Source organism: Cervus canadensis, chromosome 17 (genome assembly GCF_019320065.1).
Source record: "Cervus canadensis isolate Bull #8, Minnesota chromosome 17, ASM1932006v1, whole genome shotgun sequence".
Classification (NCBI taxonomy): domain Eukaryota; kingdom Metazoa; phylum Chordata; class Mammalia; order Artiodactyla; family Cervidae; genus Cervus; species Cervus canadensis.
In genome coordinates, this window is record NC_057402.1 from 44,932,713 (window position 1) to 44,946,369 (window position 13,657).

A 13,657-nucleotide genomic window follows, 5' to 3' on the forward strand; every position below is an offset into this window, starting at 1 on the left:
TTTATTAGGGGACTATAATTATAAACTATAATCTCACACTGTTTTATTGTGTGAGATTATAAAGGGGAAAAAAATAGGAAAGGCTGGGGTCAGATATGGATAGAAGGAAGGAAGGTTTGGAGAACCGTCCTAGCCTACCACACACTCTAGGAGAGGTCTGGCATGGCTGTCAAGGAGTCCTGCAGCCAAGATTTGCCACCAGGGTAGTTTTGTGTCAATCAGAAATGGATCTGCCTTGGTGTCCCTGCCTTTGTCATCGGATGGGAGATGCCAACAGGAAGTGTGTCCTCCATGCAAATGTGACAGTGACTTTCAGAGTGTAGCTGAAACTCCTGGTTATGGCCCCTACAATTGGATGTCTGCGACGCTCAGTTTCATGGCCACTACACACACTCAGATTCAAATCCCAGTTCAGCAACTTACCAGCCATGTGACCTTCCTTGCACAAGACACCCTCTGGGAGTCGATTGTTTCCCAGCCTGTAAAATGGGGATAATAGTAGTGGCTACCGCACAAAAAAATGTATGTAAAATTTCTTAGCACAGGGCCTTCCCTGGTGGTCCAGTGGTTCAGACTTTGCACTTCCCCTGCAGGGAGCACAGGTTCAATCCCTAGTCTGTGAGCTAAGATCTCACATGCCCTGTGGCTAAAAAACACTAATTAACTGCCTAGCACAGGAGAAAATACACAGTAAGTGCTCAACATGTAGTAGCTACTACTAATACTGTATTTGCTGCTGTTATTATTATTTATTTCTAGATTTTATGCACCTCCATTAAAATAGTAGGCCTCATAGTCTACATATAGTGAGTACTCTGTTTATTTTACTTAGTATCGTATTATAAGTCTTTCCCCAAGGTATCCTTTGCTCTCCCTAACATTTTAAAGGCTACATTATATTTTACAGGGTGTGCATATTTTAGTTTTTTTATGATTCTCCTAATTATTAGGGCTTTACAGTTTTTATTTTTTGGCTATTATAAAAAATTTGTGGTGGACATTTTTATATAGAAATAATGTTTTCTGCTATATTTGAGATTTTTTTCTTTAGGGTCCTAGAAAAGGTCTATTAGGTTAGAAAGTGTGAACTGTTTTTTATCTTTGGCCGCGCAGCATGTGGGATCTTAGTTCCTCCACCAAGGATCAAACCTGCACCACCTGCACTAGAAGCATAGAATCTTAACCACTGGACCACCAGGGAAGTCCCTGAGTGGTGTGAACATCTCTAAGGCTCTTGATCCATGTTGCCACATTCTCTCTCCAGAAAGGTGGGACTGTGTACATTCTAACCAACAACATGTAAGAGTATTCACTTCATAGACCCTTCCCTAGTCTTGGGGTTTGAAAGCCAAAACATCGTCTACATGTTTATTCTCTATTATTCATACATGAGTTTATGTGCTCAGTCATGTCTGACGCTTTGCAGCCCACCAGGCTCCTCTGTTCATGGGATTTTTCCAGGCAAGAATACAGGAGTGGGTTGCCATTTCCTCCTCCAGGGGATATTCCCGACCCAGGGATCAAACTCAATTCTCCTACATCTGCTGTGTCTCCTGCATTACAGGTGGATTGTTTACCCACTGAATCATTGGGGAAGCCCCTGTTACTCATAAGGATGAACTGTTTTCCAAATGGTTTTGTATAGGTAACAGTATATGCAAGGGAAATTATTTTGTGACTATTCCTTACTACTGAGATTTTTCTTTTCAATTAATTTACATAATTTATTTAATAATAATTGCCTGAAGCACTTCCTATTATATTGCCTTTTGGGATTTTTTAGGTTTTTAAATGTATAGAGATCATTTGTTAATCAAATCAATTTATGGTTTGTTTGTTTTTTTCATAATTTCTCCTGTCTCTCTCTTTTTTTTTTCTCCTGTCTCTTTTAAGCTTTAGAAGCCCATAGTCCTGTAGAAAGCAAACCTTTCTTTACAGATTGTTTAAAGTGAAACTGCAACTGAGCTGCTTAGTTAGTTGTTTTTTTTTTAATTATTTAATTATTTATTTATTTTTGGCTATGCTGTTTCTTCATTGCTGTGCAGGCTTTCTCTAGTTGCAGCAAGTAGGGGCTACTCTCTAGTTGTGATGCACGGGCTTCTCGGATCATGGGCTCTAGCGCACTCAGGCTTCAGTAATTGTGATCACGGGCTCACACGGGCTCAGTTGCTATGCAGCATGCGGGATCTTCCAGGATCAGGTATTGAACCCGTGTCTCCTGCATTGGCATTCTACCACTGAGCCACCCAGGGAAGCCCCCAATTTATATTTTAGTTCATAATTTCTCCTGTCTCTTTTAAGCTTTGTTGTCACTGTATAGTTGCTCAGTCATGTCTGACTCTTTGCAACCTCATGGACTGTATCATGCCAGGCTTCCCTGTCCTTCATTATTCCCCAGAGTTTGCTCAAACTCACCTCCATTGAGTCAGTGATGCCATCCAACCATCTCATTCTCTGTCGCCGCCTTCTCCTCCTGCCCTCAATCTTTCCCAGCATCAGGGTCTTTTCCAATGAGTCAGCTCTTGGCATCAGGTGGCCAAAGTATCGGAGCTTCAGGAAGTCCATCCTCCTGCAGAAAGCAAACCTTTCCTAACAGATTGTTTAAAGTGAAACTACAACTGAGATGCTCAGATGAGATTTTTTTTTTAATGTGAATGAGTTGAGCCCAATGAAATAACCATCTGCTGCAACGATCTTCTCAGAAATGGGGTTTTGTGTTCTAGGACCCAGGAGATCCACTTAGGACTGTCCAGGAAGAGTCCTCCTTGTACAGAGGCGCTGCCTGGAGCTGTGATGGAGGAGAGAGCTGGGGAGGCACCAGGGCTGGGCAGGTCTGCTGCTTCTAAGGATTTCCGCTTCTATCACATGGATCTGTATGACTCTGAAGACAGACTGCAGATCTTCCCAGAAGAGAGTACTCGGATGAGAAGAGAAGGTGTCCAAGCTGAAATGACCCATGAGCCCATGAGAGGGGGTGTGAAAGGGAAGGCTCAGAGAGACCTTGGAGAGGAAGTGGATGAACTTGTCCATCTCTATGGGCTTGAAGATGATCACGAATTAGGGGATGAGTTTATTGAGGAAAGCACACCCAGAATAGAGGTTTCAGAATATCCTTCTTATATGATGATGGGGAGTGAGCAGAGAGACTGGAGACTTACTGGTGAGGCGGCTCAGGGTGAGGACCTGGGCTTCATGGGGTGGGGCTCAGTAGGCCAGTGCCAGGACTTGCGGGAAGCCTATAGGTACAGCCACGGCCGTGCCAGCGAGGAGTATGAGTGCTATGTCATCCCAGAGGAGGAGGACGAGGAAGAAGAGGCTGACGTCTTCTGTGTCACTTGCAAAACTCCAATAAGAGCATCAGAGAAGGATCAGGATGAACACAAGCAGCATGAGGTGACCCCGCTCAGTAAAGCCCTGGAGAGCGCCAAGGTAAGTAGGTCTGCTTAGGTCTTCTTTCTGTTGAGATTGTATTTGTATCTCAAGTATGTAGGCGGGGGATGAATCTAAAGTGCCTTCTACGAAAGAGAAAAAGAAAACACACTGTTAATGCCTTCTTGGGATCCTCTATTTGACAGGATGAAATTCACAAAAATATGTACAAGTTGGAAAAGCAAATTATTGAGATGGAAAACTTTGCAAGTCACTTAGAAGAGGTTTTCGTCACGGTGGAGGTAAGAGCACTCTCGGTGCCTCCGTCGGATAATGCAGCGCGAGTGGCTGAGTCGGCAGCTGCGTCTGGTGTGAATCAGGGAACCTGCTTCTTGGAATGGATGGTGTTGACGCAGCTCCTGTCCCCTCAGCCCTCTGTCTGCCTTCCTGTAGCACAGGGGCATAAACCTGTGGAACCAATTACCTGGCAGCATTCCTTACTGAACTGTTAGCTCTCATGGGCTGGGTCTTCAGTATCTTCATGTCTCCACTCACACTATAAGTTAGGACTCTTTCATGGGCCAGCCAAACAGACATTGCAAGACACCCATCGTTTCACTGATGTCTTCTTTTCCTTAGATGGTACCTGTTTCTCACACGGCCAATAAGTTTCTGTGCCTGTCACCAAACATGTCACAGTTCCCTGGGTGTGCCTAGTGGTGTATCATCTACTGCTCGACACCAGCACACAACCCTAGCCATCAGGATGAAGTAGCCCGGAATGGGACCAGAGGACTTCCTATGTCCCCTCCCTTCATGTGGGTGCTCTACCTCTGTTAATGTAGCCTCAGATTGCATCAATGGGAGCATCTTGTGTGAATGAACTAAGCCCTGGGTTCCTTTCCCATGAAGCTAGACTTCCCTCCTCACCCCCAGTCTTAAAAGGGAGGGGAGCTGTTGCACTAATTTCCTATGGAAGACACAGGGAAGGGACCAGCCCTTCCACATCTAAGCATTGGGTGGGGGGGTGATAGGAGGGTAAGTGTACGGCAGCCAGGAAAAAGCGCCTACACTCCGTGCTGCCCGCTGCTCTCAGTTCACAGTGTCTCCACCCTCTGTGAGGACTCTGACCTCTTCCTTTACACGCAGCACTGGTGGGGGTCACCTGCCGCTTCTCCCTCTCTTCCAGCATTCTGAGCAAGTCTTACATACACAGTCAATACTCAGTAAATACTCCCTGAGTGATTGATAAGAGTAAATACGCCCTGAACCTGCAGAGCTGTCCTGGGTTTCCAGTCTAAGGGGGACCAGGAGTTGATAAAGTTTAATTAATATTTCCCATTCATTGCATTCTAGGATTAAATACTGGCACAGCCCTCTCACTGTCTTCCTGCTTTTTCTGATCTATTAGGCAGCACCACCTGGGTTATTCCCCTCCCCCTGCATCTTTTTCTTGGTTGTTATGAGGATCTATGTGATCCTGATGTTTGTATAATTCAACCATCAAGGAGTGGAGGTGAGTGTCATGAGATGTTGAGAGCTCAAGAGGGAAAGCAAGTTAGGTACAACTCTTCCAGGGCAGACGTCTTCATGTTAAGGTCCAGAGTTCCAGTGGCAGACTCATTACGGTAATGATAATCATGATAATCTTCTGGGTCGGTTGTCATGGTGATGGGCAGTGGCTACACCAGAGGTGGGTGGGGTATGGGAAAGAGGATTGTAAAATGCCACCAGCAAAGAAAGCAATACTCCTTGTTAAGATTATCCCTGGGGTTCTAGCTGGAGACTCCTGGTCCTAATTCCACCTTTGTCCACCTCAGCATCCTGACAAGAGACAATAAGATTAACAGGGAGGGACCAAAACATCTCTGAGTAGATACATTTTCATGCCCCAAATGACTCTGTAGTCAACATACATGCACTGAAATGACAGCTAAGATCAACTATATCTTACAGGAGAATTTTGGAAGACAAGAACAAAACTTTGAGTCTCATTACAACGAGATCTTGGAAATACTTTCTCAAAAATATGAAGAAAAAATACAAGCTCTAGGGGAGAAAAAGAAAGAGAAGCTGGAAGCCTTGTATGGACAGCTGGTCAACTGTGGAGAAAATCTTGACACCTGCAAAGAGCTGATGGAAACAATAGAGGAGATGTGTCACGAAGAGAAGGTTGATTTCATAAAGGTCAGTAATGAAGTGAAATGAAATAATGAACTGGAATGACAGTCATGGCCAGAGTAGGTTAGATTGTCCCCTCTCTGCCTGGAGGGGTTGGAACCGACTTTCATGGTCAGCATCCATCTGATTCCACTGGATGTGTAACCATGACAACACATCCCCCATCTCGCTGCACAGCTTCACCGTGGGTAGCCAAGCAGGCTCGTACACAGCTGACCCTCCCCTCCACCACTGCTCAGCTAAACACCAGAGTCTGTCTTCCTCTGTCCTGGTTACCCAGAGATAGGTGCTCTCACCGTGGAGTGGGGCAAAAACAGGACTCTGGGACTTTTCTGTCCATCTCAGATGATCTCTCAGAGGTCGGGGGAGAAAGATGTCCAGGCTAGAAAGGTACCTCCTGTTTCTCAGTTACAAGTGCCGCCATTAGACATCTTAGTTCATAAGTTCAGACATGCAAAAAAAGTCCTTAAAATCCTCCTCAATCTGACTCCCAAGTCCCCATGCAGCCAGACTGGGAATTTCAATCCCAGACAGAGCTGGGGTCTCCTTTCTTTAGGGTCCCACAGGAATATGGGGCAGACGTGGGATCCAGGATGTGAGGGAGGGGCCCCTAGCCTCCAGAGCTTCCTAGTTGCCAAATATGCCCTTTTCATTGGCCATGCCCATAGTGGTCCTCCAAGCCCCACAGCCCCTCCCTCCTGCCATGCCTGGGGTGAGGGCGGGGTGTGTGATGGAAGCTGAACAGCAGGTTGGCAGCCACCGTCAGAGCTCTCAACACTCAGACCTTTTGAACCAATTTGTCCACAGTATCACTGTAGCTCACAGACATAATCTAGAATGTGGAGAAAGTGAGATATATGAGTATGTCTTCTCTGTTATTTATAGTAGTGAGAAATTAGAAACAACCAAAATGTACAACAATAGAGTAAATGATGGAGTTCCCATTCAATGAACCAAGATGCAGTCTTTCAAATTGATGATCCCCAAGACCATTTGTCACCTGGAAACATGCTCACGTCATGTTAATGGGAAGAAACTGCATAGGCATCATAAGAGTCATTTTTGTTTAGGGTGTGGACGTGGCTGATTTTTCTCTTCTACTAACTTCCAAGTTTTAAGATACATTTATATTATTATATAGTTTGAAAAAGAAATTTATTTCCAAAATCAGTTTAATATTTTTTTCTCTTTCTCCTCCTCTTTAGGATGCTGTGGCTATGGCTGACAGGTAATACTTTTGTTCTGACGTGTATTTTCTTTTTCTGTTCCTTTTACCTCTAGATACCTGACTAGGTATCAGTTCCCCTTGGTTGTATGCTCCCAGGTTCAGCTTTTGTGTCTGCCCCTAAGAGTAAATAGCACTGGCTTTGGAATGACAGTGTGGGACCACAAGGACCCTCTGGTACTAAATCTTAGAATCTCAGAGCTGGAAGGGAGCATATGGTGAGACTCAGCCTTCAAGCCGGGGTGGGGTTTCCCCGAGCCCCTCCTTTCACCAGGAGTAACAGAGATCCAGAGAGTGGGACTTCCCTGGTGGTCCAGTGATTAAGACTCCACGCTTCCACTGCAGGGGACGTGGGTCGAGCCCTGTTAGGGGAACTATGATCCCACATGCCACGTGGTCAAAAAGCAAAAAAGTCAGAGTGTCCCCAGCGTCCCCCAGCTAAGCCAGGACCCAGACTGTGTGCTGCAGAAAGCATGCACATTATGGAGTCAGACAGGAATTTAAATCCTGATACCCCCATGACCTTGGGCAAGTCCAACCAGTCTAGGACTCACCTTCCTTACTGACAAACAGGGATAACTTTGTGGGAATAAAATCAGACAATGTCTGTAAAGCAACACAAACAGTGAAGTTTAATAATGTCAGGGTTAAGAGCATAAGCTTTGGCAAAAGATAGGCATGGTTTCAAATTCTGCCTCTGCTCCTTACAAACCCTGTGACAGCTGGGAGCAGGTGCAGAAGACCCAGAGCCCCAGTTCATGCTCATCAACTTGAGGGTACTTGACCGTGTGGAGAGGTTGCGTGTCTCTGGGTCCTGGGGTGGTGTGGAGGTGGGAGCTCCCAGGTCAGCATCTAAGGATCTTCCAGAAGGTGTGGATCTGGGGCTTTTTGGCCCACATCCCCCAGACCCCCACCCTCTGACATGACCCTACCCCTTGTCTCCTCAAAGGTGTAAACCACCCACACCTATCCCCTCCAGTGACTTCATAGGTCAGTCACTGAAGCATAGGCCAGAAGGCCGCCCACAGCATTTTAAAATAAGGAAATAAGAGTTCAGCTGGGGACTTCCATGGCAGGTCCAATGGTTAAGACTCCACATTTCCAATGCAGGGGGTACAGCTTCATTCGATTCCTGGTTGGGGAACTAAGATCCCACATGCCACCTGGTGCGGCCAAAAATAAAATGATTATTTAAAAAAAATAGTTCAGTAAAGAGGCCCTCATTGCTGCTCACTAGTGACCCTGGGGAAGAGTATCCCTCCATTCTTGTTAGTGTGTCTTTTTATACCGATAGACTCGGAAAATTCCTGCAAACAAAAACAGACGTGGAGATCTCAGCGCAGCCTGACTTTGAAGACCAGACCTTGGATTTCTCTGATGTGGAGAAGCTGATGAGCTCCATTAACACCATCCCAGGTGCGTGTCTCACCTGGGTGCATACTTGACGCCAATTTCCCTGAGCTTTGAGTTGAAAACTTTGATGGCTAAAAAAAAATCGTAAAGATCTAGAAACAGGCATTTTCCTCCACCAGCTGCATGAGCTTCCTGTTTTTGTCTTTATGGCTTGTAAGGGTGAAAACAGAGGTTGGCCTTCCTGGGGTAAATACCCCGCTCCCTCTCCTGGGGGCCAGCATCCGGCCCCCATCAGCCTATCTTACTCCAAACAAGTGTCCCGAAGTTTATTTCCTTGAATGTTGTATTTATGTCCCTCTCAAGTGGTTGTTTTTAGCATAGGATTAAGAGACGGATTTTGGAATCCTGTGGAGCTGGCGAGAATCCCAGCCCTGCTACTTCCTACCTGTGTGACCCTAGACAACTCACCTAACCTTGGTTTCCTTGGTAAAATGGACATAACAATGACTCATGAGGACATGGTGAGAAATAAATAAGTAATGTATGTATAGCATGTCACATGGTGCCAGGTAGCTCTTAAAAATCTTATTGTGAGAACTCATTTTTTAAGACTGATACTAGAATTTAATATCATCTTTCCTTTCTCATCCAGCAACACCCAACAATGTTATGAAAAATGTTTTATATTATCATTTTAGGTTTTCCTTCTTCAAAAGACTTTTTTACAGTCTTTTAAAAAATTAATTTTTGGCTGCGCTGGGTCTTCATTGCTGCGTGCAGGCTTTCTGTAGCGGCAGCAAGCAGGGGCTATTCTCTAGTTGCAGTGCACAGGCTTCTTGTTGCAGTGGCTTCTTTTGTGGAGCACAGATTCATGGGCTCTAGAGCATGGGCTTAGTAGTTGTGGCACATGGGCCTAGGTGCCCTACAGCGTGTGGAATCTTCCTGAACCATGGATCAAACCCATGTCCCCTAAACTGACAAGCAGATTCACAACCATTGAACCACCAGGGAAGTCCTAGGTTTTTCCTTTACACAAGTGTTGTTTTTTTTTAATAAAAATGAAATCATATAATCCGCTTTTTTTTCCCTAGCGAAATATTTGTGATGAATATTATTTTGTACTGATAAATTTTTCTCTGACATCATTTTAATGGCTCTATACCTTAATCTATGGACTTAATTCTCACTGATAAATTCTTCTGCGACATCATTTTAATGGCTGTATACCTTAATCCTCAACTGTTGGTGCCAGGATGCTTCTAGGTTTTCCGTCCTTATAAACCATACTGCAGTGAACATCCTTAATTGGCGTCTTGGAGGCCATTCTTAGACTCCCCAGATTGAGGAGAGATTTCGCTGAGCTGTGAAGTCCTTTAGATGGTCTCAGGACGGTATTAACCAAATAATCAGACCCAGTCATTTGGAAGGAAAGGCACTATTGCCTAAGTCAGTGCTTGAGACACGTAGTGGTGGTTTCTCCTCACCCTCCTGTGTCCGGGTCCCAGGCAGATCATCAGCCCCCAGCCTGTATCCAGGGCCATCCCTCTTCTTACTGCCTCCCCGGAGGGGACTCTTCTTTGCAGGGTATAACAGGGTATCTGCTGTGCATCCTGAGCTACATCATGTGAGGATCAGGTTCTTTCTCTTCTTCTCACTTTTGTCATGTGAGGGGCCTTCCACCCCCTAACCAGCAAGGAAAAGCTGAGTACATTCCATGAAGTCCTACCTGGTCTGAACAATTTCAGCATTTGAAAATAAGGATGTTCTTGAAAGCCCCGGATGGAAGGAGATGCTGCCATGGGTGAAGAATTACGGAAGACAGACAAGGCATGCTTCTTGGATGTGTGTGGGGGTGGGGTAGGAAGAATTATTAACCCACAGAGAAGAAAAGTATTAACTCAGTGGATGGACTCGAAAGAAGTTGGTTCTGGGGACTTCCCTTGTGAGCCCCTGGTTAAGCATCCGCCTTCCAGGGCTTCTCTGGTTGCTCAGCGGTCAAGAATCCGCCTGCCAATGCAAGAAGCACAGGTTCGATCCTTGGGTCAAGAAGATCCCACATGCCACAGAGCAACTAAGCCCATGCCCCACAACTACTGAGCCTGTGCTCCAGAGCCCAGAATACATAACTATGGAGCCCACGTGCTGCAACTGCTGAAGCCAGTGTGCCCTAGAGCCTGTGCGCCACAATAAGAGAAGCCACTGCAGTGAGAATAGCCCAAGCACTCGCCACAGCTAGGGAAAAGCCTGTGCCGCAACAAAGACCAACACAGCCATAAATAAATAAATAATTTAAAACTCCACCTCCAATGCAGAGGACACAAGTTTGATTCTGAACTACGGAGCCCATGTGCTCTGGAGCCTGCACGCCACAACTAGAGAAGCCCCCATGCCAAAACGAAGACAGTGCAGTCCAAAAAAAAAAAAGTTGGTTCTGAAAAAGCACAGTGTTTCCAAACCTAATCATCTCTCATCGTAATGAAATCATAATGAAGGAGCCAGTTGTTGCAGGCTCTTTCCCTCCTCTGTTCACTGTAGGACTGAGGGTGGTGGTGCTGTGGTCCTGGCCATCCTGCCCCTTTGGATGGTGTGGTGGAGTCCAAGGACCCATCGCTCCCTCGGGCAGGACTTGCAAACACCCCAGCCTGAGCCGCTGTCAGCAACCCCGCCTCCCCCAGCTCGTGTGGGTTGGTCAGAGCAAGATGGACACAACCGGTTCTTACTGAGGCTCCTGGTTGAGGGGTCTGGCCTCCCGCCCTGGCCACCCGGGCTGCCTGTCCCATCTCTGAAGCCCATGGCATGCTTTGAGGGATGAATTGTCCTGTAAAAGCAGCCGTTCCCATCTGGGGCCTCTAACTGATGGCTCCTCACTTGTCTTTGTTTTCCTCCCTTTTCCTCTTCTAGCTCCTTCTGCTCCAGTGATAAACCCACAGGCCCCTAACTCAGCCACGGGTTCCTCAGTCCGAGTGTGCTGGAGCTTGTACTCCGATGACACCGTGGAGAGCTATCAGCTGTCCTACCGGCCAGTGCAGGATGGCTCGCCTGGGAAGGAGCAAACAGGTGCGGTCTGCCAGGAGCAGAAACAAGCTCCAGCATGGGCCCTGGGGAGGTGGCGATGGGGTGAATCTGCACACCTAGCTCCTTCCAGGATGTCGTGCAGGCAGGTGAGCATGGCAGGAAGGGCTGGGAAGACAAGTTGGGGCCTGGCTGGGGAGAATCACAGGGCTCAGATACGTGGAGTGTATCCACAGCCATCAGATTGGGGTTGTCCTGGGGATGATGGGTCTCTAGCTGCACCATGTGCAGGACGCATGGGGACACCCCTCCTCGAGGAGGCCCAGTGGGACTAGCTGGGTTCTAGCAGGTCCTGGCATGCGAGGGTGGCTGGGCTTTCCTTGAGGTCCCCCTGTGTTGGGAGAACCTGAGGGAGAGGTTAGTGTGCAGACCCCCAAGGGGCTGAGGAGGGCTCTGCAGCCTGGAAGGGCTGCTGCTAATCTGACCCACATTCCTAGGTGGAAAGGCCCTGGCCTCCACTGCATGCAGCCCTCAGCCCATCCTCTTCCCAGGGCAGTGGAGCTGGCTGGCTCAGGGTTAGGGCTGAGGGAGATGCCCCTTCTTTGTAGATAAGCCAGTCTCCTGTTGAGAAGGGGGCCAGACAGCAAAGGAGCTCCAGCTGAGCATCTGAAGGATCAGGGCCTGGCCGGGCCTGTTCTGTGTGCATGGGGTCAGAGCAAGACTGTGGGAAAGGGATTCAGAGACCTCCATCTTATGGATGACCTAGAGAGAGATGAGCAGACGCGTGGGGACACCGTAAGTTATGGCAGAACCGGAATGAGAATTGAGTCCACAGGCACCCTGCCTGGAGCTCTTCCCCTTGTACCAATTCATGCAGATAGAGGGTTTCCGAATGCCAAAGGTGAGGATGATTTGTCTGCCCAGGGGTTAGGAAGGAACGGGAGTCCTTGAGAAAGGTAACTTTAGTCCATGATGAGGGAGAGAATAAGGACTAAAGAGGGCATGGGAGGGGAGATTGAGGACCAGAAAGTCAGATCTGATTCATAGCAGTTTTTGCCACAAATCAGCCCTGTTGGCACCCTCTGCAGAAAATGCCATTGTTCGGGGGCTTTGTCCTGGTGATTGATAAAGATCTTTTTTTTTTTTAATATCCTGATCACATATTTTTAAAGTCTTTATTGAGTTAATTATTTCTGTTTCATGTTTTGGTTTTTTGGCCTTGAGGCATGTGGAATTGAACCTGCACCCCTTGCATTGGAAGGTGAAGTCTTAACAACCAGACTGCTGGGGACATCCTAGTAAAGATATTTTCAATGAGCACTTTGTTATAAAGGAACTGATATCAGAGAGTGGATTAATGACCTGTCACTGCCTTAAGAGTCTGGGCATGTTTAGAGGTGTATCAGTTAGCTTTTTCTGTGTAACAACACCCCCCGACACACACATATACCCAACATATAAGCTAAAAATAACAAATTTTATGTTCATTCATTTGTTTCGAGGGGCAGGATAGTAGTAGGGAATTAAGAGGTACAAACTACTATGTGTAAAATAAATAAACTACAAGGCAATATTGTACAGCACAGGGAATATATACAATATTTTATGATAACTCTAACTGGAATATGATCTATAGAAATATTGAATCACTGTGTTGTATACCTGAAACTAATATTGTAAATCAATGATACTTCAACTTTTAAAATTACATTTACTATTTATTATAATTCTATGAATTGGATAGTTTTATTATAAACTATATCCAATTCTATGAATTAGATAGAATTTATTATAATTCTATGAACTAGATAGTTCTAGTCTGGACCAGCTTGGGTGGGTCTGGACAGGCTAGGATGGCCTTGCTGTTATGCCTAGGGCATCCGCTGCAATGCTGGGGGCCTCTGTTCACATCCTGATCACATTCTTCAGGAGGCTGGTCCAGGTCGTTCCATGGAAGTGGAAGCATTCCTGGCAGGAAGAGGACAAGGCGCCCGTGCTCCAGCACTGCCCAAACCTCTCTTGCACCATGTTTGAAGTGGTCCCGTTGGTCAAAGAAAGTCACGTGGTTAAGCCCAGCTGCAATGGATAATGGGAAAGACCAGTCCTCTCAATGGAAGGGTCAGCAGAGTCTCATTGCAGAGGGGCATGCATACACAGCCGACGGGGATTGGTAGCCAGTTCTGAATCTACCTCAGGGAAAATAGATTATAGTGCAATGAACTTGGAGCCAGTTGACCTATTTTGGGGTTGAATTCCATTTATTTATTTATGTCTGTGCTAGGTCTTTGTTGCTGTGCACAGGCTTTCTCTAGTTGCAGCGAGTGGGGGCTGCCCTCTAGTTGTGGTATGCAGGCTTCTCATTGTGGTGGCTTCTCTTGTTGTGGCTCAAGGGCTCTAGAGCACAGGCTCAGTAGTTGTGGCACATGAGCCGAGTTGCCCCACAGCACATGGAATCCTCCCAGACCAGGGATCAAATTGGTGTCCCCTGCATTTGCAGATAGATTCCTAACCACTGGA

The 13,657-nt window shown here is 46.6% G+C and overlaps 1 protein-coding gene across 1 annotated transcript in view; it reads left to right on the forward strand.

Annotated features, from left to right (window-relative positions):
* The window catches only part of FSD2 (fibronectin type III and SPRY domain containing 2), a 36,800-nt gene that overhangs the window by 12,622 nt on the left and 10,521 nt on the right, over window positions 1-13,657 (forward strand). The window contains exons 3-8 of the mRNA XM_043489535.1: window positions 2,724-3,429; window positions 3,576-3,671; window positions 5,326-5,556; window positions 6,756-6,778; window positions 8,070-8,191; window positions 11,030-11,185. Of these exons, the coding sequence (XP_043345470.1) occupies window positions 2,794-3,429; window positions 3,576-3,671; window positions 5,326-5,556; window positions 6,756-6,778; window positions 8,070-8,191; window positions 11,030-11,185 (1,264 nt within the window). The 5' untranslated portion in view covers window positions 2,724-2,793. The remainder of the gene's footprint in view (window positions 1-2,723; window positions 3,430-3,575; window positions 3,672-5,325; window positions 5,557-6,755; window positions 6,779-8,069; window positions 8,192-11,029; window positions 11,186-13,657) is intronic.